This window comes from Toxorhynchites rutilus, chromosome 3, assembly GCF_029784135.1.
Source record: "Toxorhynchites rutilus septentrionalis strain SRP chromosome 3, ASM2978413v1, whole genome shotgun sequence".
Taxonomy (NCBI): Eukaryota; Metazoa; Arthropoda; class Insecta; order Diptera; family Culicidae; genus Toxorhynchites; species Toxorhynchites rutilus.
This window is the reverse complement of record NC_073746.1, coordinates 38,754,622-38,781,246: the sequence shown is the minus strand read 5'-3', so window position 1 is coordinate 38,781,246 and position 26,625 is coordinate 38,754,622. Positions and strand designations below refer to the sequence as shown.

Genomic DNA, 26,625 nt, shown 5'->3' with positions numbered 1-26,625 from the left:
ATTTGTTTTACAATGAATCTGACGGACAACAATAACAACAAACCCGTGTTACCACTCAGAAAAAAGTATCTTTCGTTTTATCATTAAAAAGCATTGAAAACAGTAATTTCAAAAGTTACGCCACAAACAATGAACATATGTCGGGTGTGTATGGAGAATGGGACCGATCAGTTGATACCAGTATTTTCTAAGCTGGATGACGTGTTCATCGCGAACATCATAGTGGAGTGCACCTCGATACAAATCCTGGAGGACGATGGTTTGCCGATGTCGATCTGTCAGACATGTGTGGCCGACCTGAGGAACTTTATTGGATTCATAAAAAAAGCTCGTGAGTCTGATCGGAAGTTGAGGAAGATTTTCAAATTGGAAGTAAAAACAGGGATCGGTGACGTTCAATACAGTGAAGAGAACAAAAACTGGGAACCAGCACTACAGCTATCCGTTTTTACAGACGAGATAATAGAAGTAAAACCTGAAATTGACTCCGAAGAGGATGAAATTGGCCAAAATGCTGGTAAAACAGATGGTAGCGAACCGATTGATGAAGACAATGATGTTGCGGACGGGAACGATTGCGACTGGAGAAGTGATGAATCGGATGACGAGAAAATAGAAAAAAGGAGCGGTCGCAGGAGGAAATATAAGTGGGCTGAAAGCAATTCGGATTCGGAACTTGAAATTAAAAGAACGAAAAAAGGGAGGAAACCTGGCAGAAAACCAAGGAATGTGGAAGACGAAGAGGATGATTACGAAGGAGAGGACGTTTTGGACGAGAAGGAGTTGGTTGTGTTCAACATAATTGAAGTACAGAAGGCTCAATTGGTATGTTGTGCATGTCTTCAGATTTTCGAAAACTCGGATGAGCTCCAGGCCCACGGCGAGCGAAATCATATTAAGAAACGACGTGTTAACATGTCGAAAACGAATATTTGTGAAATATGTTATAGGAGATATTCCACGCCATATGCATTGAAAACACACATTCGACGCACGAAGGAAGCGTCTAAAATTTATGATTGTACGAAATGTACAGCGAGGTTCATTGATAGGAATCGTCGTCGTCAACACGCCCATAATCATCCTCGAGAGAAGGAAATCGCACCATCTAAAATAATAATCGCCCCCATTCCAATGGTAATGCAAGAGGAATATGGTCGTATTTGCTGTGCCCAAGCTTGCTATCAATCGTTTGAGACTGAAGAACTTCTAATTGCTCATGCTCATACAATTCATAAAATGAATAAAGTAGAGCAGTCGTTGGACGAAAACAAAGATAAACCTATCGAGTGTCCAGTGTGCTTCAAACGATTCTACGATGAAATTTCACTCCAGAGGCATCAACAGCGCAACTACAAACCCCTAAGTCATCAGTGTTCCGTCTGTGGACTTAAGCTGCGTGGTGGAGAAGCTCTGGCCAACCACGAGCGCTCGCATCGTAACGAGAAACCTTTCGAGTGTGAAGTGTGCCATAAAAATTTTACCAGTAAGGGTAGCCTTAAAGCTCACATGATGGTACACAGTGGAGAAAAACCATTTGTCTGTTCCACTTGCGGGTGGAGCTTTCGACGGAAAAGAAACTTGCAGGTGCACGTCTTGTCCCACTCCAACAGTCAGCCTTTTCAGTGCGAGGTGTGCCAAAAAGCGTTTAAATCAAAGGTACATCTGCAATACCACATGAGAACTCACACGGGAGAGAAGCCGTATCCGTGTCGGTAAGATGTATTTTTCTTGAATCATAGAGTCAGAGTATGCATCTTGTCTTGCATTTTTTAGATACTGTGATAAAGCATTTGCTGATCATACCAACAGACAACGACATGAGATGTCACACACTGGTCTGTACATATGTATATCTTCACGGGAGCACTGATAAGTGACTTGTATTTTCAAATTCTTGTAGGTATAAAGCCATACAAATGCACCTTTTGTGACAAGACATTTATCAGAAAGCGATTCCAGGTGGATCATGAAAGTACACACACAGGTAATTTTATTGGTCCATCGTAACATGCGGCCATTATGCCATTTTCACCTTGTAGGTATTAAACCGTATCGATGTGATATGTGCAACCGTACCTTTAGCCAAAAGACAGCACTCAAGCGGCATCTAGAATCGCATCCGCTTGCGCCAGAAAATGCGATAGCCCTAGCTGCTCCGTCGCCAATGCCTTTAACATCATCCCAACTAATCGGAGAATCCACGATTTCATCACCGCTTCCAGCCCAATCTGTTGCATCGACGACATCTCATGCTGCCACATCAATGAGTGAACCAGGTCCCAGTGGTGGCTTTTTCCAGCATCCACAGAACTCGAGTGTATGCTTACATCCTACTATTTAAGGAAAAATATTGTATTATACCGAATCAATTTAAAACTGTATTTATTTGGAAAACTGTAATTTATTTTTATTGCCGGAAAAGAAATTCTAGTAGGCACTCATCTTTTCCTTTGTATAGACCCACTCACATTGATCATCCCTGTCAATGGGAAGGCTGACCCTAGCACAAGTGTCATTCCCAAGAAGGCAAATTGTTTATTGACGAATTTCTTACGATAAATTCTATCAGTTAATGTGTCAGAGGCAGTGCCATAAATTATCAAAATTTATTCACGATTGGGGGAATTAGATTTTTCCCAGTATCGGGTGAATTCTCTTCTGTTAAAACTCAGCTCCATATCTGGCATAATGAGTATAACACAAGAGTCGAGACACGTGAACTTTGTCTGGTATATTGATCGAAAACAGCATGAACGAATTTCGAAAAGCCTGCATTCAGGCACTTTCGTTACTGTAATTAATTTCAGGTGATTATCACGAACGTTAAGTTGATCTTCACCACTTGCAGTGAATTTTTATTGAAAACGTGTTACCCATTTCACATATAAATGGTGGTGTATGTCATTTCCGGGCAATCGTGAGTAAATTCATAACACGTAGCCAGAGTTATTTTATACATTCCATTGCCGAAGTCGCCAAAAACAAGAATTTTGTGTGATGAATTGCCATCCTTTACCATTAATCGATTTCACTCTCAATTGGGTACGCTGAATTTTATGCTTTGATTTTCCCTAACACGCAATGATCTTCATTTTCGACCTTACGAATACCATGACGAAAAAGAAGATGCAAATGAAAAATGAACTTCATGGCAAGCTGATGTTGATGTTCATTCCACTGGGGTTCATTGATAGTGTTGTTCCATATTTATCGACTCTCGCTTGAGCAGTAGGTTATCAATACAAGGAAGGCAGAAATTCGCCGAATATGAATGTCGTGAATGTGAATATTTTCAGCACTGGTCAGAGGACCTTCATGATGTGACAAGCTACTTGGTACACTTCCAAATGTTTACGAGAGCGTGGTTCGAAGATTTGGACGAAAGTCGTGATTTCATTCGCTTGACGAGTCCTCTGTACGACCGTCGTGTACAAAAGAAAATTTAAAAAACGCGGATCGGGAAGACCGCACAAACAAGCACGACCGGGACGACCTGGGACGACCGTATGGAAAAATATAATGCTAAGGGTGTGAAATGACCGCGTAAAATTTTGTCGATAGCGGTTCGAGATGACTGCGCAAGATTCTGTCGATAGCGACTCTAAATGACTGCGCAGCACTCAATCGATACCGGTTCGGAATGAGTGTGCGCAATTTTGTCGATAGCGGATCGGGATGATTGCGCATAATCTTGTCGACAGTGGTTCCAGATCAGTCGTGTTTTTGAAAACTGATAGCATTCGCGAAAGATTTTAGCGGCAACTTTTTTTACCTACAGCAGGTAAAAACGGCTCGCGATTTAAATCCTTCCGAAAGAAAATTAGAACATTTCGTCAACTTCTACACAAGCTGCAGGTCAATTTGGAGATTCATCTCTTTCTCGATGACGATTACTCCTTTATCGTGATACCACTGTTGTTACGGCTTGAGTATCGGAAGACCAACACCCCTATTCTGTATTTTGATCGATTCGAAATTTTCGAAAGACTTGATAAAATTCCATTTTATATTCCGTTTGAGTTGTTTTTGCAATTGCAAAATTGGAAGCATTCCCGTTTCCCCATACATTTGTTCTGTCCATCAACTCTAGCGTATAAGTATTGCATCTTCTCTGAGGTAAATTCTCGGAATCTTTCTGTGCCTAAAACAACAAAGGTCGCTTATTCTGCTCGTTTTGTGTTTTATGTTTTTCGCCTCGAGCGGCGAACGCTAGCGGATATTTAACTTGAAGTGCATCTGGCATTGCAATTAATACAACCATTCGACCCATGGCAAAGCAGGCAAAAAAGAAAATAATGCAAATGATTATAGGTCGCTTCTAGCCATCAGTTTTTGGCTGCGTGTGTGTTGCTTGTTTTCGTTGCACGAAACTTAGAACTTGTTCATTTCCTGTACATGTGAATAGCACACCTTCGATACTTTTAGTTGCCATTAGTATTTGCTCTCGTGCACATCGCGCTGTTCTGATGCATCAAACTCCTAGCATTGTTGATGGTTTTGACCGAGAGTCGAGAAACGATTTTTCATAAACGGCCATTCTCGCGATGTTTCATTTTTATCGCTGCAACAGTGTGCATATGTTGTTAGACGCGTGTTTGATGCTTGTTGAATGGCGATGCACGGAAGATGCATCTGGTTAATTACTCAGTGCAATGCGTGTATTGATATAAAGAAACAAATTGCGACATATGACCAATTAGTGTATTGTTCTCGCAAAGGCAATAAAGAATCGTTGCTTCTCGAAATGATTCTACAAAACCACGCAAGCCATTAAACCTTTTCAAAATCCCCGGAACTTTTTACTAGAGAGTTATTTATGAAATTTCGACGTATTCGCAAATAATATCTGAAATGATAAACCAACAAATTTCAAAAAAAGATTGCGTAGTTCTACGTCTTAAGCGGTCGTGTCTCGGATACAACCCCTCTATTTTTTCTGTAGTGGCAACCCGCCAAATCCGGCTCAAACTTAATGGAACCCAGTGGCATCTCATAAACAATACAAGTTTTCTAGGCATTCGTTGATATATGGTACGTTCATCTTGTTAGTTTCAATGAAAACCGGTGAACTTGTCCGCAAAAAAAAAAATTTCTTGGGAACACCTCCATGGCCTTTGGCTACATAAAACATCTCAGCATGAAATTTCTGTCCTGGTAGTTATTTGACAATTTGACGAATGTTTCATCGTCTATAACAGTTTCAAAGTGGTCGATATCGACCCCTTGGGTTCGACCGATTATGAAGGACCTGATGTGTTAGCTCGAATCAGGATTGGATTTGTTCAGCTGTATGGACTCTGAATCGATCGCAGAAAAAGACCATCAGAATATAGTAAATCCAATTTTTTTCTAGTAATCCGTCTAATAATATTAGTTACAAGTTACGAGTCTAGAAGCTACAAATTTCAATATCTGCGTTGCATAGTAATCATGCATCGCACTAATAATATTAGTACTTTTTTATTAGTAACGCTTCATTGTTTTATTAGTAACACCTCATTTTTCTGTGAAATCACAGTTTGTTTATGGATATTATGGTTTTTTCCACTGATGATGTGTAAATTTTTGAACATATCCCAGTATTATTGGATTGGTTTCCTTGGCCGAGCCAATGTAAGGTTGTACTCAATTGTTGGCGTGTATTGAATGCCTTCACGGTTTGAAAGCTCGATGTAAGGACCAATTACTCACAAAATTTCCTTTATCTTCGCTGGAGTCATCCGAAGCGCTGCAAAAAATCAGCTTTATGATGAAAAGTGAAATTTGTTTTCACTGTTTGGCAGTTTTATTAATTAAAACAACTTTTTTTCGTTACTCGGGTCATCTAAAACGTTGAAACAGTACATTTCCGCACTCGAAAACTTCAAACTTAAAATTGATCATTTAAAAAATCCGATTTGTAAATGAAATTACGGGTTTACTCGAAGTTGTAGAAAAAAGTGCAAGTCGAAACTATTAATTTGCTGTTGTATTTTGTTTATGCAACATTCAATAATACATACAACTTGTAATATTAGACTTGTAGATTTGTACTTCTTCATTCATTATGCAACAGGAATCTACAAGTTACAAGACTAATATTATTAGTGAAATTTTGATTATGCAACAGGGCCCAGAGTATGCCTCTCACGTATAATAAATATGTATGAGGAACCATTAGTGCTGCAAATCCGAGCATTTCGTGTACCACAGTGTTAATAGAACCGAATGATAATAAAACAGTGTCAACCCCTGAGACGTCAACCTCACAGTGTTTACGACCCGTGAAAAAATGTACATATTGCTCGTGATGGTGTTTTGAAATAGCTTCTCCAAAGAAGAAATATGAAAATTGCGAGCAGTCATATAGTAAGCAAAATACAATAAGAAATTAATAAAAACTGCCAGTCGGCGAGCATAAATATGAACACAAAAGGAAACTAATTTAGCTAGAATCAGTAAAAAAGTGAAAAATCAGTCAGTAATAAAGAAATCCCATTAAATTGGAATTTTTTTTTATAGATTGGAAAAGAAGCTAAAGATCGAATAGATGAGAACAAACATGGAAATCTGTCGAATTTGCATGAAAGAGGAAGATGAACATTTTATCTCCATATTTTCGCAACTCAATGATTCAACTATTGCGGACACAATCTCACGAAGTTGTTACGTACAGGTATTCATTGTCCAGGTCAAACATTGGTGCGATATTTTGCTGATTCGAGAAATAAAAATCCATTGCAGCTCGCCGAGGACGACGGCTTGCCGGATCAAATATGCGCTTCATGTGTACAGGACGTGCAGCTGGTGGTTGCTTTCGTGTGCAGAGTCCAAGAGTCAGATACCAAATGGAGACACCTTAAAAACGACACACCGGAAGAGGAGTCTAAATTTGAAGTGGTAGTAGTGAAAACGGAATCGCTGGACGAAAGCAAGGATAGTGCCGGCGAAGTTAGCCAGGGAGATTTTGATTTTGGGCTCGATTCATCTTCGGAATCCATGAAGTTGGAAATCATGAAACCACGGACACGAAAGACTCGAAGAAATACGCTCGATGATGACTATATGCCCGAGTTTGGTGAGAGAGTGGTTAGGAAAAAACGCAGATCGAGAGTTGCTGTTAGAAGTGACGATTATTCGGATGAAGAGAATGATAACGATAGTTTTAGTGAAAAAGAGTTACAAATCTTCCAAACAATCACATTGCCCGAAACCAGTTTCGTATGCTGTAGTTGTTATCAATATTTTGATAGCTTAGAAGAACTCGAAGCGCATGTAGAGATCCACAAAAGACATAGCGTAAAGAAAACTGATATCATCCATTGTGCAGTTTGTAAACGAAAGTTTAATAAGGCATCTGCTTTGAATCGTCACCTGAAGAATGTTAAGGCTCTTAGAAAACTCTACGAATGTATTCGATGTAAAGTGCGTTTCATGAATAGCATTGGTAGAAGAATGCACGCCCAAAGACATCCTAAAAATATTGAGGAGAAAATCAAGCAAGAATACGGTGAAATTTTATGTTGCGTTCAGAACTGCTCAAAGCCTTTCAGTACCGAAGAATTGCTAATCCAGCATGGACATGAAGCCCATAAAATCAATAAACGTGCTTATGAGTTGGAAGATTCAACCCTGAAACCGGTGGAGTGTCCAGTTTGCTTCAAGAGGTTTCCATCGGAACGATTGCTCCGTCGCCACCGGAAGCGAAACTCGAAACCACTAATCCATCAATGCACTACATGTGGGCTCAAATTCCGAACGAAAGATGTGCTTGCTAATCACGAATTGAATCACTTCAACCAGAAACCATTTCCGTGTGACGTTTGTCAGAAGAATTTTTCGAGCAAAAATTCATTAAAGGTTCACAAAAGAAGCCATTCCAATGAGAAACCTTTCGTTTGTACCACGTGTGGTGCCGGATTTTTCCAGAAGGCCCAACTAACGATCCACGAGCATAAACACACCAATGCGCCACTACCCTTCCAGTGTGAAGTTTGTGATAAATCATTCAAAATGAAAAATTACCTAGTAAATCATATGCGGGGGCATACCGGGGAGAAGCCGTACCCTTGTCGGCATTGTCCGATGTCTTTTTCAAACCATACCAATCGTCAAAGACACGAGATGAATCATACGGGTAAGTGGTTCTTTGACATCTGATCTATTTAGTGATGCTAAATGTTTCTTTTAGGTATCAAGCCGTTCAAATGCAGCTATTGCGATAAGACTTTTACAATCAAACGGTTGCAACTGGAGCATGAATGTAAACACACAGGTACTATAATAAATTTAAAATTTGAAAAATGTATAACATCTACATCACCGTTTAAGGTATCAAGCCATACAAATGCAGTTACTGTGAAAAAACTTTCATACGAAGGGGATTTCAACTTGATCACGAAAGTACCCATACAGGTTAGGTGACCGTTCTTTTTTGCAATGATCGATAAACTTCTGCGACATTCCATCGTTTCAGGCATTAAACCATACCGGTGCGAAATATGCAATCGTACTTTCAGTCAGAGAGCAGCTCTCCGGAGACATCTAGAGTCACATCCAGCGGAGAGTAGAACTACTTCAGACACCGCTTCATCATTGGTAGCATCTTCCCAATTGCTAGTGGGAGAGTCCACAATGACATCTCCTCTCCCGCTGCATGCTCCAGTAGAATCCACACCCGTACTACCTGGTCCCAGTAATATGTTTTTCCAAAATCCGGAAAATCTAAGCGTAGGTTTGCACTCAACTATGTGAGTTAATTTATTATTGAATATAGAAAATTATAATGATATTGATAAAAATGTATCTGGCATGACTTAAAAGAATTCCATAAAAAGCCCAATCTGGCAATTTTTGGGTCAAAAAGTATCAACTCAGTGGCTACCGCAAAAGGTTTAGGAACTTCGATCAAGCTTTGTGGAAAAGATGAGATTCCGTCTCTTCAATCCAAGCGAGCGGAAAATCCATCCAATGCAGAGCACTACGGTTCTGCAAATTAAACGTCATCACGCTAAAGCATCGTGGAGCGTGCTATCTAGAAGGTTCATCAAAGACACTGGATCTAGCTCTAGTTCAAGAGCCTTGAGTAGATTAAGGAACAATCATTTGTATTCAAACAGGCTCATGTAAGTTATTCTACCATGACAAGTATTATTGTTTCGGTCGTGAAAAAACAATCCTTGAAGTACTGTTGTTTGTAGCACTCAAAGCTAGAATTATATTTCTATTTACTATAAGCAGTATAAATTTCAATTTCCACTTACATTTTAGTTTTCTCTTTAATTTCTCGTTTCTATATCAAAAGTATCCAATTCTATTTTCAATTCTACAACTTAATTCAACCTTTTATTCGCCAATATCTTTTCGTTCTCAAAACGTAAACATATATGTCAGCTCCTACTCCTGTATTTATCTCCGTTAACTACAGAGTTCACTGTATCTGATTGGTATCTTGCATACACTGAACGTTGGACACAAAAAATCCCCCGGCCGTAAACCCTGTAACCCGACACGCCTTCTAGGCGTGTGAGTCCTTCCTAACCGGGGCTCTGCGCAGTCAAGCAGTTGGCTTAAGCGCCACTCCCGTAAGGGAGGCCAACCGCCGTGTTTTTGGTTGCCCGGCCAATGAGAATCGAACTCCCAGGGCGGGTTTTTGACGTAGGACTACGTCTAACCGGAAGATATAGGGGGTGAAATGGAAATCTAGGCACTGAACAAGTAGGAAAAAATGCAAGATTTGGAACGCTTATAACTCGAGCATTTCTCAATAGATCGCAAAGGTTTTTGCATCAATTGATAGGAAATATATCTACGCATCTATCATAACGAATAACATTTCATTTTTCTTGAGATAAATAATTGAATAATTGTGAAATATCAAGCATTGTCCAAATACACTATGTGCCCATTTTTGATTGGTCCATTTTGTGCTCCTCAAATCGTACCGACCAAAACGGGCAACCAGAGCAGCAGCGAAATAGAATGAAGCACGATTGGAAAGGAAAAAGAAAAAAATGAGGGAAACATTGGTCGCAGTCTCACACATGCGTAATTCTCGAGCCAGCCAGTCAGCTTAAAAATCCCCTCTCCGCTGCCGTAACGATCATTCTCATCCGAACCGTACACCACATCGTTTCGCATCACCTCACATCAACAAACCAACACAAGCAGCCATGGTTGGATATGGCAAAGGAGGAAAAGTGAAGGGAAAGGCAAAATCCCGCTCGAACCGTGGTGGTCTGCAATTTCCCGTAGGTGTATCCGCCAATTGCACCGGAAAAGGTAGCTAGGTCGAGCGCGTTAGTACCTGTGTACCAGTCCACCTAGCCGGCGTTATATAGTTTCGGCCGCCGGAGTGATCGAGTTGGCTGGCAAAGCTGCTCGCGACGATAAGAAAACCTGCATTCGGAACATAACACATTCGGTTCGGCGGACATCAAGACAACAGGCAGTTGCAGCGAATGGCGAGTGGCAAACGCAATCGCAAAACGGCATCAGGTAGCAGAAGAAAAAAGTTTGTTCTTTATACAAACTGCTTTGGTGGCAAATCCAGAACAAGGCGGCATCGAGGGCGTTCGAAATGGTTTTTTTCAAAACCACGAGTACTAAGTTTTCTAAATTGGAACCATTCCATAAAACAAGGCGCTTTTCAGGGCCATTAAACCTTCCAAAAAAGAGTTTAGGAAATAAAGTTCAATGCTTTCTAAAACATTATCCAAAATAATAATAAAACACAAATTGATGTTTTCATAATTTGTTTGCCAGGATTTGATGAGTATGTGAATTTGGCAGTTGTTCTGAGCTTATTGATAGTTGGGGACTTTCCTGATTATTCAATTTTCACCAATTCTTAAATTGTTTCCAGATTGAAAGTACAGTAATCTACAATTAGTTCGACATTTAGCTTATTGGACGGACATGTAATGTGACTTATTTAGTTGGACATTTTTGTAAACATAGAGATCCAAATTATGATCCCACATTAAAAGTCGACACTGTACCACTGTCATCGCAAATGTTCAATTACAGGTTAAAATTACCTCCAATCCGACACTGAGTAGTGGTAATGCGACGTGTCATTGAATGTAATATACTGTAAAATATGTCACAAGCTGGATGGGAAGAAATTTTCCAACTGTGAAAGCTGTGGCGAGTGACAACAAATCGCTAAACAGGAAGGTTTAGCCGAACAAGATGGGAATATCGAGTGATAACAAAAACACAACACCAAAGGTTCTTTTCAGAACCATTAACATATTCATAAAGAGTAAACAGTAAACTAATCCATTTTTCAGGTAGATAGGTAGGTATTCACGTAGGTGAAGAAAATAAAACAATATATTTAAAATATATATTTAACAAAAGCTGTCCCCTTTGCATAGTCCTACGTCACTCCGGTTATGTCCCCGACATTACCCACCCGTCTTTTTCTTTCTTCCCCCAAAACCCGGTTTGTTTCTCAATTTGAGCTGCGCTGTAAAGTGAACCCGAACACCGCTTGTCCAGAGGACAAGATTAAAGCCCGAGAGTGCGTGGGCCGATCCCCAGACCACAAATTTCAGCAAATTTTCCTCACCAATGAGCCAATGAGCGGACCAATGAGCGAAAATATTGTCCACAACGAAGCTCGCTTCGGAGCGTAGGAGTTCAACTAACTGCAACAAAAAGGAGTCTCTTTGCAGACTCAAGACCTTTACAACAACAAAAAAATCAGTTGCCGGTACTTAGGCCACACCGCTAGCCAGTAAATAACTCAGACTATAAAATATTCAACTCAACATTTATTACAGGAAAACAGCGTGACGACAAAAAACTAATTCAACTCATTTATAACATAACAGAAAAATTTTATCTAACTCCAGACTCGAACATCAAATCATTGGATTTGCAGACATAGCAATTAGCTCACTACACTAAAGGCACATTCAAAAAGATTTGATAATGGAGGTTGACTTTCTAGTCATACTGCTATGGCTTCTCCATTCACTCACATTCAATGGCTATTGTGTGTGTACTTTTGTGTGGTGTTGCTTCTGTTCTTGCGCTCTATAGCGCACCTCTCATTATTAGCGTGTTGAGTATTATTTCCCTACATGCGCATGTTAAAAGGAAAATAAAAATGGGTACTCACTACCATGGATTTACGTGGTACGGCGGCGAAGAGCGATGAACTTCCGCTGATGACGAGCCGCCGGGAGCGCGAGAATTTTGCTGGGGCCCTCGTGTTGACGGAGAGGGCCAATTCCAACGTAGCCGTGGGGTCAGAAGTGGTGCCACCTAGAAACAACACATAAAAAAGCGCACACACAAGCCATTTACCATAAAGCCACATTTTGCAAAAAAAAAAAGCCAATGCTTACCTCCAATTGAATTTGAACTTTTACGCACTGGAGGAGTAAATTTTAAATTTAAAATTGAGCTAACTGCGCTCACTAAAAAACAAAAGAAAAAGAACAAACAAAGAAAAAAAAACACAAATGAGCTACACTAACTATGGCGTGAAAAGTACCAACTACCTTTTGAACTACTCGCGATTTCACAAACGGAACTACACACTGCTGCCTCTTCCACGGGCCAAGTTGAAATGGAAGAATATTTCTTCGAAGTCCTCAGATCAGCGCAATGATCAAAAGGACCGGAACTACGCAATTATTAACGATATTAATAATACGTAGTCTTACCCTCAACCCCCTTGCCTACATCTGTCCACTTTTCAAACATTTTCGGGCGATTATCTTTATTCTCCCGAGCGCAGCTTAAATCGAGTCGCTCGCCGGATTCCGAATTCAAATACCAAGAAAACCCGCCAAAAACTCTTCCGGTTAAGGAAACGTGAATTTCTTAGAAAAAACTCACACGAGTGTCTAAGACATTTTCTGAGACGTGTCTTGGCTAAATTGAGCCGTCGGGTTACATCTGGCACTCAATTATAGCTAGCAGTGAAATCGGAAAGGGGAAAAGCATTCGCTTTGCAGTTCATCCGAAACATACACATATGAAAAGACACTCAGATTCTACACACGGGAGTTGTGTTGAAACTGACGTTCATACTCATAGAAACGAGGGGCTCAACAATACTAAAATCAGTGCAGCGCTACAACCCTGGTAGAGATCCTAATCAGGATCACTACCGGATTTACCTCTATACTTCCAGTACTGCCAGACTCGTTGATGGTCTCGTTTTCATACCAGCTTTTGTACGTACAGAAGCTGAACGAACTCTTCCATCAGCTCCCGGGAAGACCTTAGTTACCACTCCACGCTTCCAAGTATTTCGCTTATTTCCGTTTACAATGAACACCAAATCTCGTAGTAATATCTGTCGGTATTCTATAAACCACTTTGCGTCACTTAAGTATTGTTCACGGTTGTATCCACTCCTCAATGCGTTCGCCATATCTACCTGAATTCTCGATGAGCGTCCCCGCAGGAAATAATTCGGCGTAATTGCTTCTGGGTCTTCCATATGCGGTGCAGACGGTGGATTGAAGTTCCATCGAGTGTGAGCACTTGTAAATGTATCGGCACAATCGACATTGATTTTACGAATCTCCGATGCCAACTCTCTACTCGCTCATACGAAATTCGTCCCGTTATCCGACAAGATTTCGATAGGACTGCCACGTCGTTTCACAAACCTTCTGATCGCCACTTTACACGACTCCGTCGTCTGGCTGTATGTCACCTCCAAATGAATTGCACGTACCGTCATACACGTGAATAATGCCACCCATCTTTTTTCCTTTCGTCGTCCGATGGAAACTTCTAAAGGACCGAATCGATCCCGACGCAAGAAAATGGATCCATTCGGGCCGCCAACCGTCGTTCTGGAAGGGGCGCCATGCGTGGCGTTGCAGGTTTGGTTTTTTGGATCGTGCACCACTGACAGTTTTTCATAACCTTTCTGACTATCGATCGAAGACAAGGGATGTAAAACCGTTGACGAAATTCGTTGACGACTGTTTCCCTGCTTCCATGACCGCACAATCTGTGATAATACTCTACCAGTTTTGAAGCTACCATGTGCTCTTTTGGAAGAATGGCGCGCATAGAATGTCGTATATTCTGCTCGCTCTGTCCTTCCTGTCCTACCCATTCTGACAATTGCAAACTCATCTAACAACGGTTGATACAATTTATCCGATCGTTCTAGTTGAATTACTTCTCTCTGTTCTTTGTTTTTCATAAGAACATTAACAGCGTATGAGAATTCTTCACTCTGTGCAACAATTTTCGGCCGCCAGGTATTCCTCCTGCCGTAGCGGTACTTCGACGGCAGGCATTTGTATTCTACCGTTTAATCGTTTTGAAGAAGACAATGCCTCAATAGGCATTCCTTTAACTCGACGCATTCCTTAATTAGAGACGAATCGGATTGCTGTCGCCAATGTACGAACCAAAACGTTCCATCGAGATATGTGCTGTATCCGTTGAACCAATCCTTTGGGTAATACAATCTCATTTAACAGTACACTTGCTTGTAGTTCTTTCACTATGTCTGTCGCGGTTTGTTTCTGTTCCGGCCAGTGTTCCTCTGAATGATATAAAAACTCTGGTCCCCGGAACCATCGACTATCCGACTTTAACTCTGTTTCCTTTCCCTATTTTGTAATATCATCGGCGATGTTGAATTTTGTAGGAACCCAGCACCAGTCGTCAGGGTTTGTGAGGCTCAGAATCTTTCCTATACGGTGAGCCACAAATGGCTTATATTTTCTCTGTTCTGTTCTCACCCAGGAAAAACAGCATTTGAGTCAGCCCAAAAACATATTCGTTTGATTACTATTGAATGATTATCTCGGATTATTTTAGACAAACGTGCTCCCAATACAGCAGCCTCCAATTCTTCCCGTGGTATGGATAGATACTGTAACGGTTCCACCTTTGCTTTTACTTTAATGAACGCACAACGAATAACTTCTTCGTCAATTAACCGGAAGTAAGCCACGCATCCATAGGCCTCTTCACCTGCATCGACAAACACATGTAACTGAGTTGACTCGTATGGTTCCGAATTCGCCCCTCCCAAGTATCATCGCGCTACTCTAACATCATCAACTAATCCGCGTTGACGGCATTGAGCTTCGTATTACGAAATGGGGGAGTAGGCATGACAATATGGCTTTACAGAAGAAATGAACACAACTTGAAAATAAAAATTATGAATGACAATTGTTTTTCCCAAATCAATATAATACTCTATGTAAATGAAAATTACTTTTGCTTGCAAGTAGTGAAAAAATATCATACAAAAATTGTGTTCTAAAGATAATTTTATATTATAATGGTAAGTTTTGACGGCGCCAGTGGTTGTATGGTTAGCGTAACAGCCTCACAATCCGATCGGCCTGGGTTCAATCCCAGCTGGCGTCGTTGGGATTTTCTGAGGCGAAAAATCTCTGGTTACGTCTTCCTTCGGAGGGGAAGTAAAAGAAGTTGGCCCGGCTCATGAGTTGTTGAGTCTGATAGGTAGGAACAGGTGGAGTCGCCTCCCTGATGTCGGTGATTGGCACTAAAGTGGCGGAAAATAGGCCGACGAAAAAGAAGCGAAGATAAAAAAAAATGGTAAGTTTTGGTAAGAATATCTGAAAATTCATAGAAAATAGTTTAAATCAGGGTCACAACAACATACTTCTAGTAGGTAAATCACGCCAAGAAAAAAAAATTCATGCAAATTTTAGCAATTGAAAACTGCCTTACGGCCGATTAATCTGATAGTCAACAGTCTATTATACCCTTAGAAAAATCCTCGGTCGAAAACTACTAAATACATTTGGTAATGCAAAATTAGTAGAATGTACAAATTTTTTGTACATATTGTCAACAAACCCGCATCCCTACCAGAGATTAGTATATTTTACTCGATAACATTAGTAAGCTTGGATATTGTCATATCTGAAAATTGGTGAAAAAAGCGCGTATTAACCATTTTCATTGTTCCCATAAGGCAATACGGAGGTATAATAAGGATATAATTCTGATACGTGCATTTTCGGCGAGAAAATGTAGCCGATATTGGGCTTCCGAATCATGGTTCTGCTTGACATATGTGTTTATTAGTACGGTCGAAAATGACTATAGATTGGTAGTATAGTATTTACCAAAAAATTCGTTATATTTACTAATTATTTCTCTCAGTGTATATTATATTTACCCTTTTGCAATTAGTGATGTCTAATTTTTTCATTCATTCGATTATCGATTAATCGTTGGGGCATTTTTCAATATTCGATTCATTCGAATAATTGTCTTTCAATATTCGATTAACCGAACGAACATTTATTTTTTTAAATAATCACGTTTCACGTTGTCATTCTGGTCGCGTGGTCTATCGGGTTGTCGATGTTAGATGGTTGGATAAAAATGTTGGATGGAAGACATTATATAGCCTAATTCTTAGTCTAAAAATGCATTAACCTTGAGAAAGATTCTTTCTTTCATTAATCGCAATTACAGTGACAATTATACGATGTATTCATATTTTGATTTCAAATTATTCGATACAAAGTTGATCGATTATAATTTCCGATATTCGATTATTTGAATTAATCGAACGATTAACCGACGTCTCTACTTGCAATGCGTGGCGCCTGTTGCCAACGTTTGGAAATGATTTCGGAAATTAGAACGAATTGAACTTGTTGAACTGATTTCTGAATTGAACTAACTTGCTGAAGGAAGGAAGGTATTGTATTATAGAGACTTTAAACTTTTGCAGTTCATTCGTCTCTAGCCTTGAGAAAGGCCCTTTGAAAACTCTACTCTATTCTACTCCAGCGCTACCACCTCCGCCCTCTTGCCTTGAGAAAGGCACTCGATCCCTCGCCGTCCAGCCCGTCCAGCAACGATGTTGTCCAGTCGGTGTCCACACAAAGAATGGAACTTGCTGAGCAAGAATACCGAGTTTATATATCCGAAATTCTTACCCAGCCTAAGTTTGTGAGGGAGAAAAAGGATCTCCCTTCCCTACTCAGACAACCGAGTGGTGTCGGTTTACCTACCTAATTCTATCCGCTCGTTTTGCGGTCCTTTGCCCTCACCTAGAGGGTCCAATAAAATATTTACTGCCTGATTATTTGTTACATACAAATCCTACCCGCTTTGGTTCGTGCGGTTCTTATCTTATCTACCAGCGCAGGAATTTTCTATTCCTATTCTTTGTCCTATTCGCGCTCATGCGATAAAGCAATTAAATTTTGCCTAACGCACGGGAACCTAAACAAACAAGTGCAACATGTTATTTTTCCATCTTTCTTATCAACATCTGGTTAAGAAAGGACCTAGACTTTTCGAACGTATTTACCGTTCGTCCAAGCTGAGTCTAACATAGCCCACTTGGGTTTGTTTATTGATAATTGCTATGTGCCTCTTCTCATATCATTCAAGCTCTACATATTTTGAGTTCCATAAATCATGCGCACTCTTATCTTCTGGAAGCTAAAGATGGAAAGAGAAACAGTCCCTTTTCGCTGGTATTGGTTTACATACAAATGCGCCTGTTGCGTTTCATTTTTACATTTGCATTTGTTATTGCCGGCCCCGCTATCTGGGTCCGTAACACCTTGGTTAGGGGAACGGTATATGAAAACAGTACGAAGAAGGGGGATTATTTGCCTGTAGTGTGAAAGAGACAGACTGATCACGAGCGAGCTTTGGCACTAGCGTATTGTGTTTAGTTTGCAAACAAAATGGAGTAGACTTCCAAGATCGCTGAAGAGTGGTTTAGCCCAAGGCGCCTAGAAGTATATGCTAAGGTGAGGCCGTTTCGTCACTAAGTTGGTTAGGGGAGCGGTATATGAAAACAGTACGGAAGAAAGCAGAAGGGGAATTATTCGCTTGAAGCGTGAAAGAGACAGACTGATTAGGAGCGAGCTTCGGAACAAGCGTATTGTGTTTTGTTTACTAACAAAACACAGTAGACTTCCAAGATGGCTGAAGAGTTCTTTTAGCAAGTTGGCCCACCTTAGGATATACTTCTAGGCACCTTGGTTTAGCCCAAGATGTGTGGAATAAAGGTGTGACCGTGTCGTCAATAAGTGCGCGAGGGGAAACGGTATAAATATACAGAGGATTGTGGAAAGGGATTTGACTGCAAATAGAGATGTCTAAATTTTGCGTTTATTGACAATTGACGATTAATCGTGGGGTCATTTTTGAATATTCGATTCATTCGAATAATTGTTTTTCAGTATTTGATTGACCGAGCGAATATTTATTTCTTGTAATCAAAAAGAACAGACATATTTATAATAAAAAAGTATGATGTCATAATTTTAAAAGTTACATTAAATATAATTTTGAAATAAACATGGTGCAGAATAATTGTTTTTGAATGAGGTGGTATTTTAGTATATTGATAAATTTACTATTTCATTTGAGGACGATTGAGAAAAAAGCACACCATGAGAATGATGCACAACATTATTATTTTACCAACATAAATTTTTTTCTGTTTAAAATTACCTGTTCTATGTATGTTGTTGAAATAGCTGATTTGTTTGAATATTCCTGCTTGGTCATTATAGCTACTAGTACAGAAGAGGTACATTTATAGAATCATTGACCACTAGTATGGTATATTTTCCTCGGCACTCTGAATTTGAATACTACTATTTTAGAACGGGAGCTGAGACCACCTTCTTTAAGTCCGCATTTTACTCCTGCAGACCCTGAATTCTTCTTCCCGGTCTCCTCTACCACCAGGGAATCATTTTTATGGTTCCTCCGTACATGATTTAGCATATCCGATGAATTTCGACGAAACACCATGACGGTTAACACTCCTATACTCGCGCATAGGTCTGAGAGACCAAGAAATCAATAATTCGTTCATTTCTCAGAAAACATCAACACTACGACATTGCGATTCTCTTTAGCTTCGTCATTCATTGTTCGTCATCGTTTAGCGTATCGTATAAGTTGGTACGAAGGGGACGTATATCACTTTTTCACCACCTTCGGTCTGAGACACCGACGCGCGTACAGGAGTAACTTTTTTGGACAAGTGACTTTTTTTCCTATTTTAGAATATTGTTCAATGAAATGTATAAATTAATGTTAGTGGCGTGGAATATTTATTAAACATAATGCATAATATCATTTTCGGACTATTCTTATTTGATTTTAGTCCTTTTGTCACCGGATTGAACGGATTCATATATTATTCGTGGATATATTCGTCGTTAGATTCATACGTGCAAAAGTAAAGTACAAATGTTTGACATTCGTATAGTTGTTCACTAAATATAATGGTCACGCATATACACACTTGTGAAATAATTGCACTTGCGGAAGAATTGTAAACTGTAAATTATAAATTAATTGGTAGCTTATGGTTATTTCTACAGTTACAGCTTGGGTTTTTTTTCTATAATATATGAGCTGAACAATATCGACGATAAAACAAGTCGCAGGAAGTTCCTAGAAATCCTTTTATATAATCTTTTTATGTCCCATCAAAAAAAGGCATTAGGTTTTTGTTAACCAAGAACACAGAAACAAAGAATATTAGATATAGGAAAACTTGAAATTCCAGAAACCTTACAATCGAATAATTAACCGACGTCTCTAACTGCAAAACGCGGGAAAAATACCTCCATCACCGACCGACACCGAAAGTCGATTTATTCTCTTGAGCTGAAACATATAATAAGATAGAGTATATTACAAACCTAACTTTAACCGTAAAAGATATACCTTTCAACTTTTCAATGCTCTTATTCCCACCAATACAATTCCACACACAAAGAGCAAAAAAAGATATTGCAAAATATTGCAAATTGTTTACATACAAATTCCAAGATGGCTGAAAGGCCTTTTTCATAAGTTGCGCTACCGTATTGTATCTATCGTGGTTTAGCCAAGGCGCCTAGAAGTATATCCTAAGGTGAGGCCGTTTCGTCACTAACTTGGTTAGGGGAGCGGTATATGAAAACAGTACTGAAGGAAGCAGAAGGGGAATTATTTGCCTGTAGCGTGAAAGAGACAGGCTGATCACGAGCGAGCTTCGGCACTAGCGTATTGTGTTTTGTTTACAAACAAAACACAGTAGACTTCCAAGATGGCTGAAGGGTGATTTTAGCAAGTTGGCCCACCTTAGGATATATTTCTAGGCGTCTTGATTTTACCTATACTACTACATTATTTTATTTATCGAATATGTATTTTATGTGATGAAATGAGATAATAAGAGAATTTGCAAAAAAATATTAAACGAAAACTGTGTCTGATGATGAGTTTATATTACAATGATAATTATTTGTGGAACAAACAGGCAATGCATCGACAAATGGTTAAGTGAGTGTCAGAATCACATCTGTTAGGCGATCAAACAACATGAAGTAGAAATTCTCATTCAAACTTTTATAATTTTACACTGCACTTGGTTCTTCTGATCTGATAGATTATAATTTACCTTCCAAGCACTAATATCGCTATCAGACGTCGACACTGCACATTTGTCATCGCAAATATAAACAAATCGGACTATATAACAAACCGTTTCATTCGTGAACCCGAAAAGGTTTTTTTTTATTACAGAGTCAGTTTGGAACTAACTCATTCAAAAACGAATTCGCTATTAGTGTATTGGCCCACCGTATTAAAACGCCGTGGCACAGTGTCGAATCTACCAAAGTTTTGAGTTGGCGTGAAGAAAAGATGTTCTCTATCAGATTAGTATGCCCGAATGCAGTTTCAAATTGTTAAAATTTGAATGAGAATAATCACTTAATGTTCTCCAAATGTTTCAAACAGGTAGTCTTGACCCTATCTCAACAGCCTTTTTAATGAGTCTCTAAATTTCAACTAAAATTTAATTATCATAATATAAAATCATTATTAAACACAATTTACGTTTTTTTCGATATCGAAAGACATAGTACTCTACAACATAGAACTTTTTTGTTACAGAAATGTTAATTTTCATTTATATTTTTTATTGTAAAAATGTGTATACTCCGCCTCGAAAACCTACAACATTTTGGCTTCACACCAATTGAACACGAAGCTTGCTGCCGTCAACGCGAATTGTGACACAATTATGAGATCATGAAAATAAAACAGACAGCGGATATTACAATTCAAAAACAAGCATAAAATTGAAAGAAAATGTAAATTCGTTTATTTGTCTTTTCGTTAGAACACTGTTTCAATTATAAAAAGTTACGCCGTCATACCCGGATACAAAAGTTCCGTGCTAAAGTGTTTACGTTATTGTTATACGTGCATTGTTTATCATCAAGTGTGCCAAAATTTTTTGTTTTGAAAAATCGAACCAAAATGGCACAATCGTCGAGTTGTTCGAATCAACAATCGAACAAGGAAATATTGGAACAACTGCTCGCCAATTTCCAATGTGCTATTTGCGTAAAATTTCCGCAAAACACCCACATTTGCCCTTCCTGCTCGGCGATGTATTGCTTCGACTGCATCCGGGATTGTTTGCTGGCAACCGATGCATCCAGACGGAACAAGTGTGCCAAATGTAGTAAAACCCATCTCAACGCACTGATCAAGTTGCGCTGCTTCGACGACATGGAGCAGTTGGGTATCGAAATGGGAAGCCTTGATTTGAATGGCGGGTATTCGCCCCCGGTGGATGAGTCAGAATCTGTGACAGAATCGGGGACGCCTGAGCTGGAATTGGAAGAGGAGGTGGAATGGTACTTCATTACACTAAATATTTGGTAGGAGAAATGTTTGTGTGTATATATATTATAATATTTTCAGTACAGAAATTCCGGTAGGCCGGGTGGAACCTGTTGAAGGTTTACCGAAGGCAGTTGAGGGAACTTTCACCTTGCGAAACATTCATCGATGCAAACTGGAACATGTCTGCTCAGAGCGTGTGACCGATGAAATGGGATTCATCTGGCGAATGCGAGTATATCCCAATGGATATCGAGAGCAAGGTAGTTCTAAAAAGATGCATGTTTGGGTCGAGATGCTTTACGGTGAACCTGGTTTTTACGAGGTTGTGGTGGAGTTACGCAACTTCCAACCCCTGGCTTACAGAGTGAAAAAATCCGTCGTGGATTTTATTGGGGTGGAAAATTTAATCGACATCAAAGAATTGCCTAGAGGCAGAATAGATTTGAGTTTTAGATATACGATTCGGCCAGCCAATTACAAAGCGAAGGTCACAATCCAGCAAATTTTATTGAACAAACACGCACGACGCATTCAGCTGCTGAAAGGGTATGTTTCATTTTTGTTTGACTTTTGCGTTGAAAGTATCGACGCTTTGTCTTGCAGCGAGAGCGAAACATTTGAATATCGCATTATGGAATTTAGCGGTGTGGACTGGGATGAAAACTATCTGAAAAAATTCACAGACAAAATGCTATCATCGTGGTCGTTTGGTTTACATGGCAAGCACAGGTTTGCGGAATTCCAGCTGACACTCGTTGACGGACCACCGGGCATGTAGGACATTATGTAGGATGTTCATTGGTCAGGATAATAATTTCAAATCACATTGCAGATACGACATCGAGCTAACAATGACTCATCCCAACACAGAGTGTGAGAAACGTCTGCACTACGAAAGAGTTTTCCAAGCAAATCAGAAGAATGTGTTCAATTTTCAAACACGATGGGATAAACTGGAGGAATATGGTTTCACACACAACATGGGAGATTATTTAGAGATGAAAATCAAAATTTGTCCACTGCAAGTGGATCTCAAGTATGTACTGGACTTCATGCTGGAAAACAACAGTGACGAGAACAGTGAAGAAGAATATGATTATTCTTCATCTTCCTCATCTTATTGATGTAATGTTTTGTTTAACCATGTATTGTTTTATTAGTTTCTGACAAATTTTACCCAAACGGATATTTATATTCTAATAAAATGCTAAAATTCACGCGCTTAATTACTGACTTCAGTCAGGGTTCTGTTACTCTCGCAAAATCGTCATAACAAAAATATGGTTGAAACCATCGAATTCATTCGTTCCCTTATATTTCTACAGTCTTCGCTCAGGTAGATTACGAGAGGTCACTTAACAGGGGTGGTAGAGTAATGCTTAATATTTGAGAAAGACTAGTTTTTAAACAAACCATAGATCATCGAAATATGCGCAATTCTTTTGAACGATAATGGCACTGCAATAAAGATCGTTGCTGATCGTTGCTCATAAGCGTAAGCTTGACAGGGCCGGGAGTACAATATTTTGACAATATTTCTTATTAGCTATGTTAGTAATTTGTAATCGATTACTCTCGGTTGGCTCTAGGTTAGTATTACAGTTTATTGTCATTATCGGGATCAAGGCGCATAGAAGTATATCCTAAGGTGAGGCCGTTTCGTCACTAACTTGGATAGGGGAGCGGTATATGAAAACAGTACGGAAGAAAGCAGAAGGGAAATTATTTGCCTGTAGCGTGAAAGAGACAGACTGATCACGAGCGAACTTCGGCACTAGCATATTGTGTTTTGTTTACTAACAAAACACAGTAGACTTCCAAGATGGCTGAAGAGTGGTTTTAGCAAGTTGGCCCACCTTAGGATATACCAAGACGGGTCTATGGTACTAGGTGAGGCCGTTTCGTCACTAAGTTGGATAGGGGAGCGGTATATGAAAACAGCACGGAAGAAAGTAGAAGGGGAATTATTTGCTTGTAGCGTGAAAGAGACAGACTGATCAGGAGCGAGCTGCGGCAATAGCGTATTGTGTTTTGTTTACAAACAAAACACAGTAGACTTCCAAGATGGCTGAAGAGTGGTTTTAGCAAGTTGGCCCACCTTAGTATATACTTCTAGGCGCCTTGGGATATACTTCTAGGCGCCTTGATCGGGATGTAGTCTCCAATACACTGTACGTGTGCCCGACGCGGGATACTTCCTATTGGGATGCAGCTGACCATTAAGTGCGATTCACATACAACATCCACGTTACGTCACGTCGCGTTACGTCAATTATTCTCGGCTGTGTCTCGGCTTTTGTTTTGATTTTGGTTGCATTTTTTATGCCAATATATCTCCCAGTTTCAAATTTATAAGTCAAGATCATCCGTGACTAGCCGAGAAAAACAGTGTTTATACTATTATTATTGAAAAATGGCTGGGATTACAGGTTTTTAAGCATTTTAAAATATAATTCAATGATTTTCACTGATTTTTTTCCAAAATTAGAACTTATTCTAGGCATGCTGATTCGGAAAAGGGCATTGCAATTTGAAAGTATTGTAGGTGTCGACACTATGGATAAAATTAAATAAATCATTCGTTTGACATTTGACGCGATGGTGCTGCTGCAAGCATTGACTGCATGTGTGAATTCATGGAGACGTCGACGAAACGTGGACGTTCTTTTCCGTAATGCTCTATGTGAATCGCACATTAATCAGCAACGCCCCGTAGTCTGTACCCCATAACTAGCGTGGTGAGTCTGTCTCGACACGAGGAATCCAATAAAATGGACACACTACACCAAACACCTGTGAGTAAATTGTAAACGAGCTAGGGAAGTAGAGACATTAGGATTCTTTCAATAAAAGCCGTCGAAAAATTCAATCCACGTGTGTTTCCCCTTTTCGCGTTAATCTTACCGGCTGTGATTGAGCCGACCCTGAGAGGACTAAGCGAGTCCATGCGGACAGTTAGGGTGTAACACGCCTTTGTTACAATGTTGATACATGGCCGGGGTATCCATACGTAACCCGACGTTTAGGTTTGTCGTAATGGACCCACTTTTCATCGCCAGTAACAATTCGATGCAAAAAACCCTTTCTTTTATGCCGTTGGAGCAGCTGGTCGCACGTGAAAACGGCGTTCGACGTCTCGTGGCTTCAATTCATACGACACCCAATGTTCTATCGTTCGGATCATTGCGATTGCTTTTAAACGATCGGATATGGTTTGCTGAGCTACTCCAAGTGTATCTGCAAGTTCTTGTTGCGTTTGTGACGAATCTTGATCGGGTAAAGCCTCCAATTCTTCATCTTCAAACTTTTTTGGCGGTCCGGAAAGTTCTTCGTCTTCCAAGTCAAAATTACCACTTTTAAACCGTGCAAACCACTAGCGAATTCGTTTTTGTTCAGTTTCAACCCCAGTGCCGCACTAACTGCTGTCAAAACGTTTTTTTATTCACTCATTTTCGCACTCAGTGTCGCACTAGGTTCGCCCGAAAGCTGTTAGTTTCGCACTGAGATATTTCACGGATTGGCACTCGGGTTCACCAACACAACTATACTGAACTGTCAAGTTCCGAGTATTGTTTTGGAAAATCTAAGAATAAAGACTATGAAAATGGAAAACATGCTGCTTTTGCTTTTGTATTATTGGAATCGTAATCCAATCCGGATTCTGATTTTGAAGAGTATATTCGAGTAGACGGCATTAAGCTACGCATGCTTCCATTGGGAGGCGAAAATAACGATGGATATTCAGGTGGAATAAACCTGCTTTCAAAATCAAAATTATGAATGAAAATTTACTTTAACGTATCAAATATTTATTTTATGTGATGAAATAAGAGGGTTTTTCCGATATTGCCGAAACATATTGAACGAAAACTGTGTTTAATGATGATTTTATATTATAATAGTAGTTATTTGTGGAACAAACAGGAAATGCATCGACAAATGGTTAAGTGAGTGTCAGAACTACATGTGTTAGGTAATCAAACAATTTTTACTTCATATTTTCATTCAAACTTTTATATTTTTACACTGCACTTGGCCCTTCTGATCTGATAGAGAATAATTTACCTCCCAAGCACTAATATCGCCACCAGACGTCGACACTGTACATTTGTCGTCGCAAATATAAACAAATCAGACTATATAACAGCGAATTCGTTTTTAAAACTGAGTCAGTGCCAAACTGACTCTGTAATAAAAAAACGTTTTCAGTTTCACGAATGCGGTGGTTTGTTGGTGTGCGTTATATAGTCTGATTTGATTATATTTACGACGGCAAATGTACAGTGTCGACGTCTGGTGGTGATATCAGTGCTTGAGAGGTAAATTGTTCTCCATCAGATCAGAAGGGCCAAGTGCAGTGTAAACATATAAAAGTTTGAATGAAAATTTTTACTTAATATTGTTTGATTACCTAACACATGTAGTTCTGACACTCACTTAACCATTTGCCGATGCATTTCCTGTTTGTTCCACAAATAATTACTATTATAATATAAAACCATCATTAGACACAGTTTTCGTTCAATATTCTGCGATATCGGAAAAAAACTTTTATTTAATCACATAAAATAAATATTCGATACGTGAAGGTAAATTTTCATTCATAATTTTGATTTTGAAAGCAGGTTTATTCCACCTGAATATCCATCATTATTTTCACCTCCCAATGAAAGCACACGTAGCTTAATGCCGTCTACTCTACTCTTCAAAATCAGAATCCGAATTGGATTACGATTCCAATAATACAAAAGCAAAAGCAGCAGGTTTTCCATTTTCATAGTCTTTATTTTTAGATTTTCCAAAACAATATTCGGAACTTGACAGTTCAGTATAGTTGTATTGGTGAACCCGAGTGCCAACCCGTGAAACATCTCAGTGCGAAACTAACAGCTTTCGGGGCGAACTAGTGCGACACTGAGTGCGAAACTGAGTGAATAAAAAAACGTTTTGACAGCAGTTAGTGCGGCACTGGGGTTGAAACTGAACAAAAAC

The 26,625-nt window shown here is 39.5% G+C and overlaps 4 protein-coding genes and 1 long non-coding RNA gene across 11 annotated transcripts in view; 3 read left to right on the top strand and 2 right to left on the bottom strand.

The window, feature by feature from the left end:
• Positions 1 to 26,625, bottom strand: part of LOC129773052 (zinc finger protein Xfin-like) — a 173,188-nt gene that overhangs the window by 136,317 nt on the left and 10,246 nt on the right. The gene's annotated exons all lie outside the window — the stretch shown is intronic.
• On the top strand, positions 22 to 2,397 carry LOC129780485 (oocyte zinc finger protein XlCOF6-like). 2 transcript variants are annotated; one of them, XR_008743939.1, is made up of 4 exons: positions 22 to 1,715; positions 1,777 to 1,903; positions 1,963 to 1,987; positions 2,043 to 2,113. XR_008743939.1 is itself a non-coding variant. In XM_055788802.1 (4 exons), exons 1-4 carry the CDS (start codon positions 130 to 132, stop codon positions 2,342 to 2,344), a joined length of 2,034 nt encoding a protein of 677 aa, XP_055644777.1. In that variant the 5' UTR covers positions 22 to 129; the 3' UTR covers positions 2,345 to 2,397. The 2 variants fall into 2 exon arrangements, 1 of the variants encoding a protein (XP_055644777.1); XM_055788802.1 differs by having other exon boundaries at positions 1,777 to 1,838; positions 1,904 to 1,987; positions 2,043 to 2,397.
• Positions 6,236 to 9,073, top strand: LOC129780486 (zinc finger protein ZFP2-like). 3 transcript variants are annotated; one of them, XM_055788806.1, is made up of 7 exons: positions 6,236 to 6,351; positions 6,505 to 6,658; positions 6,727 to 8,119; positions 8,174 to 8,257; positions 8,314 to 8,397; positions 8,459 to 8,732; positions 8,806 to 9,073. In XM_055788806.1, the coding sequence occupies exons 2-7, from the start codon at positions 6,533 to 6,535 to the stop codon at positions 8,813 to 8,815; spliced, it is 1,971 nt and encodes a 656-aa protein (XP_055644781.1). In that variant the 5' UTR covers positions 6,236 to 6,351; positions 6,505 to 6,532; the 3' UTR covers positions 8,816 to 9,073. The 3 variants fall into 3 exon arrangements, with proteins under 3 accessions (XP_055644781.1, XP_055644780.1, XP_055644779.1); XM_055788805.1 differs by having other exon boundaries at positions 6,270 to 6,440; XM_055788804.1 differs by having other exon boundaries at positions 6,270 to 6,448; positions 8,806 to 9,072.
• LOC129780496 (uncharacterized) lies at positions 18,348 to 20,546 on the bottom strand. The gene is made up of 3 exons (XR_008743941.1): positions 20,396 to 20,546; positions 19,526 to 19,617; positions 18,348 to 19,422 (listed from the first exon to the last, which is right to left on the bottom strand). It is a non-coding gene; the product is annotated as an uncharacterized LOC129780496 (long non-coding RNA).
• Positions 20,174 to 22,859, top strand: LOC129780491 (uncharacterized). Of its 4 annotated transcripts, none has more exons than XM_055788813.1 (5): positions 20,174 to 20,277; positions 20,893 to 21,644; positions 21,712 to 22,179; positions 22,237 to 22,407; positions 22,466 to 22,859. In XM_055788813.1, the coding sequence occupies exons 2-5, from the start codon at positions 21,262 to 21,264 to the stop codon at positions 22,755 to 22,757; spliced, it is 1,314 nt and encodes a 437-aa protein (XP_055644788.1). In that variant the 5' UTR covers positions 20,174 to 20,277; positions 20,893 to 21,261; the 3' UTR covers positions 22,758 to 22,859. The 4 variants fall into 4 exon arrangements, with proteins under 4 accessions (XP_055644788.1, XP_055644790.1, XP_055644787.1 ...); XM_055788815.1 differs by lacking the exon at positions 20,174 to 20,277 and adding an exon at positions 20,428 to 20,736 and having other exon boundaries at positions 22,237 to 22,403; positions 22,466 to 22,599; XM_055788812.1 differs by lacking the exon at positions 20,174 to 20,277 and adding an exon at positions 20,445 to 20,736.

Excerpts from the sequence above, each read along its gene's own strand:
- LOC129780485 (XM_055788802.1), top strand. The coding sequence starts at position 130 with ATGAACATATGTCGGGTGTGTATGGAGAATGGGACCGATCAGTTGATA. Across the intron at positions 1,716-1,776 it reads GAGAAGCCGTATCCGTGTCG|ATACTGTGATAAAGCATTTG; the intron begins GTAAGATGTATT and ends TGCATTTTTTAG. Across the intron at positions 1,839-1,903 it reads ACATGAGATGTCACACACTG|GTATAAAGCCATACAAATGC; the intron begins GTCTGTACATAT and ends AAATTCTTGTAG.
- LOC129780486 (XM_055788806.1), top strand. The coding sequence starts at position 6,533 with ATGAGAACAAACATGGAAATCTGTCGAATTTGCATGAAAGAGGAAGAT. Across the intron at positions 8,258-8,313 it reads GCATGAATGTAAACACACAG|GTATCAAGCCATACAAATGC; the intron begins GTACTATAATAA and ends TCACCGTTTAAG. Across the intron at positions 8,398-8,458 it reads TCACGAAAGTACCCATACAG|GCATTAAACCATACCGGTGC; the intron begins GTTAGGTGACCG and ends CCATCGTTTCAG.
- LOC129780491 (XM_055788813.1), top strand. The coding sequence starts at position 21,262 with ATGGCACAATCGTCGAGTTGTTCGAATCAACAATCGAACAAGGAAATA. Across the intron at positions 21,645-21,711 it reads TTGGAAGAGGAGGTGGAATG|TACAGAAATTCCGGTAGGCC; the intron begins GTACTTCATTAC and ends TAATATTTTCAG. Across the intron at positions 22,408-22,465 it reads GTTGACGGACCACCGGGCAT|ATACGACATCGAGCTAACAA; the intron begins GTAGGACATTAT and ends ATCACATTGCAG.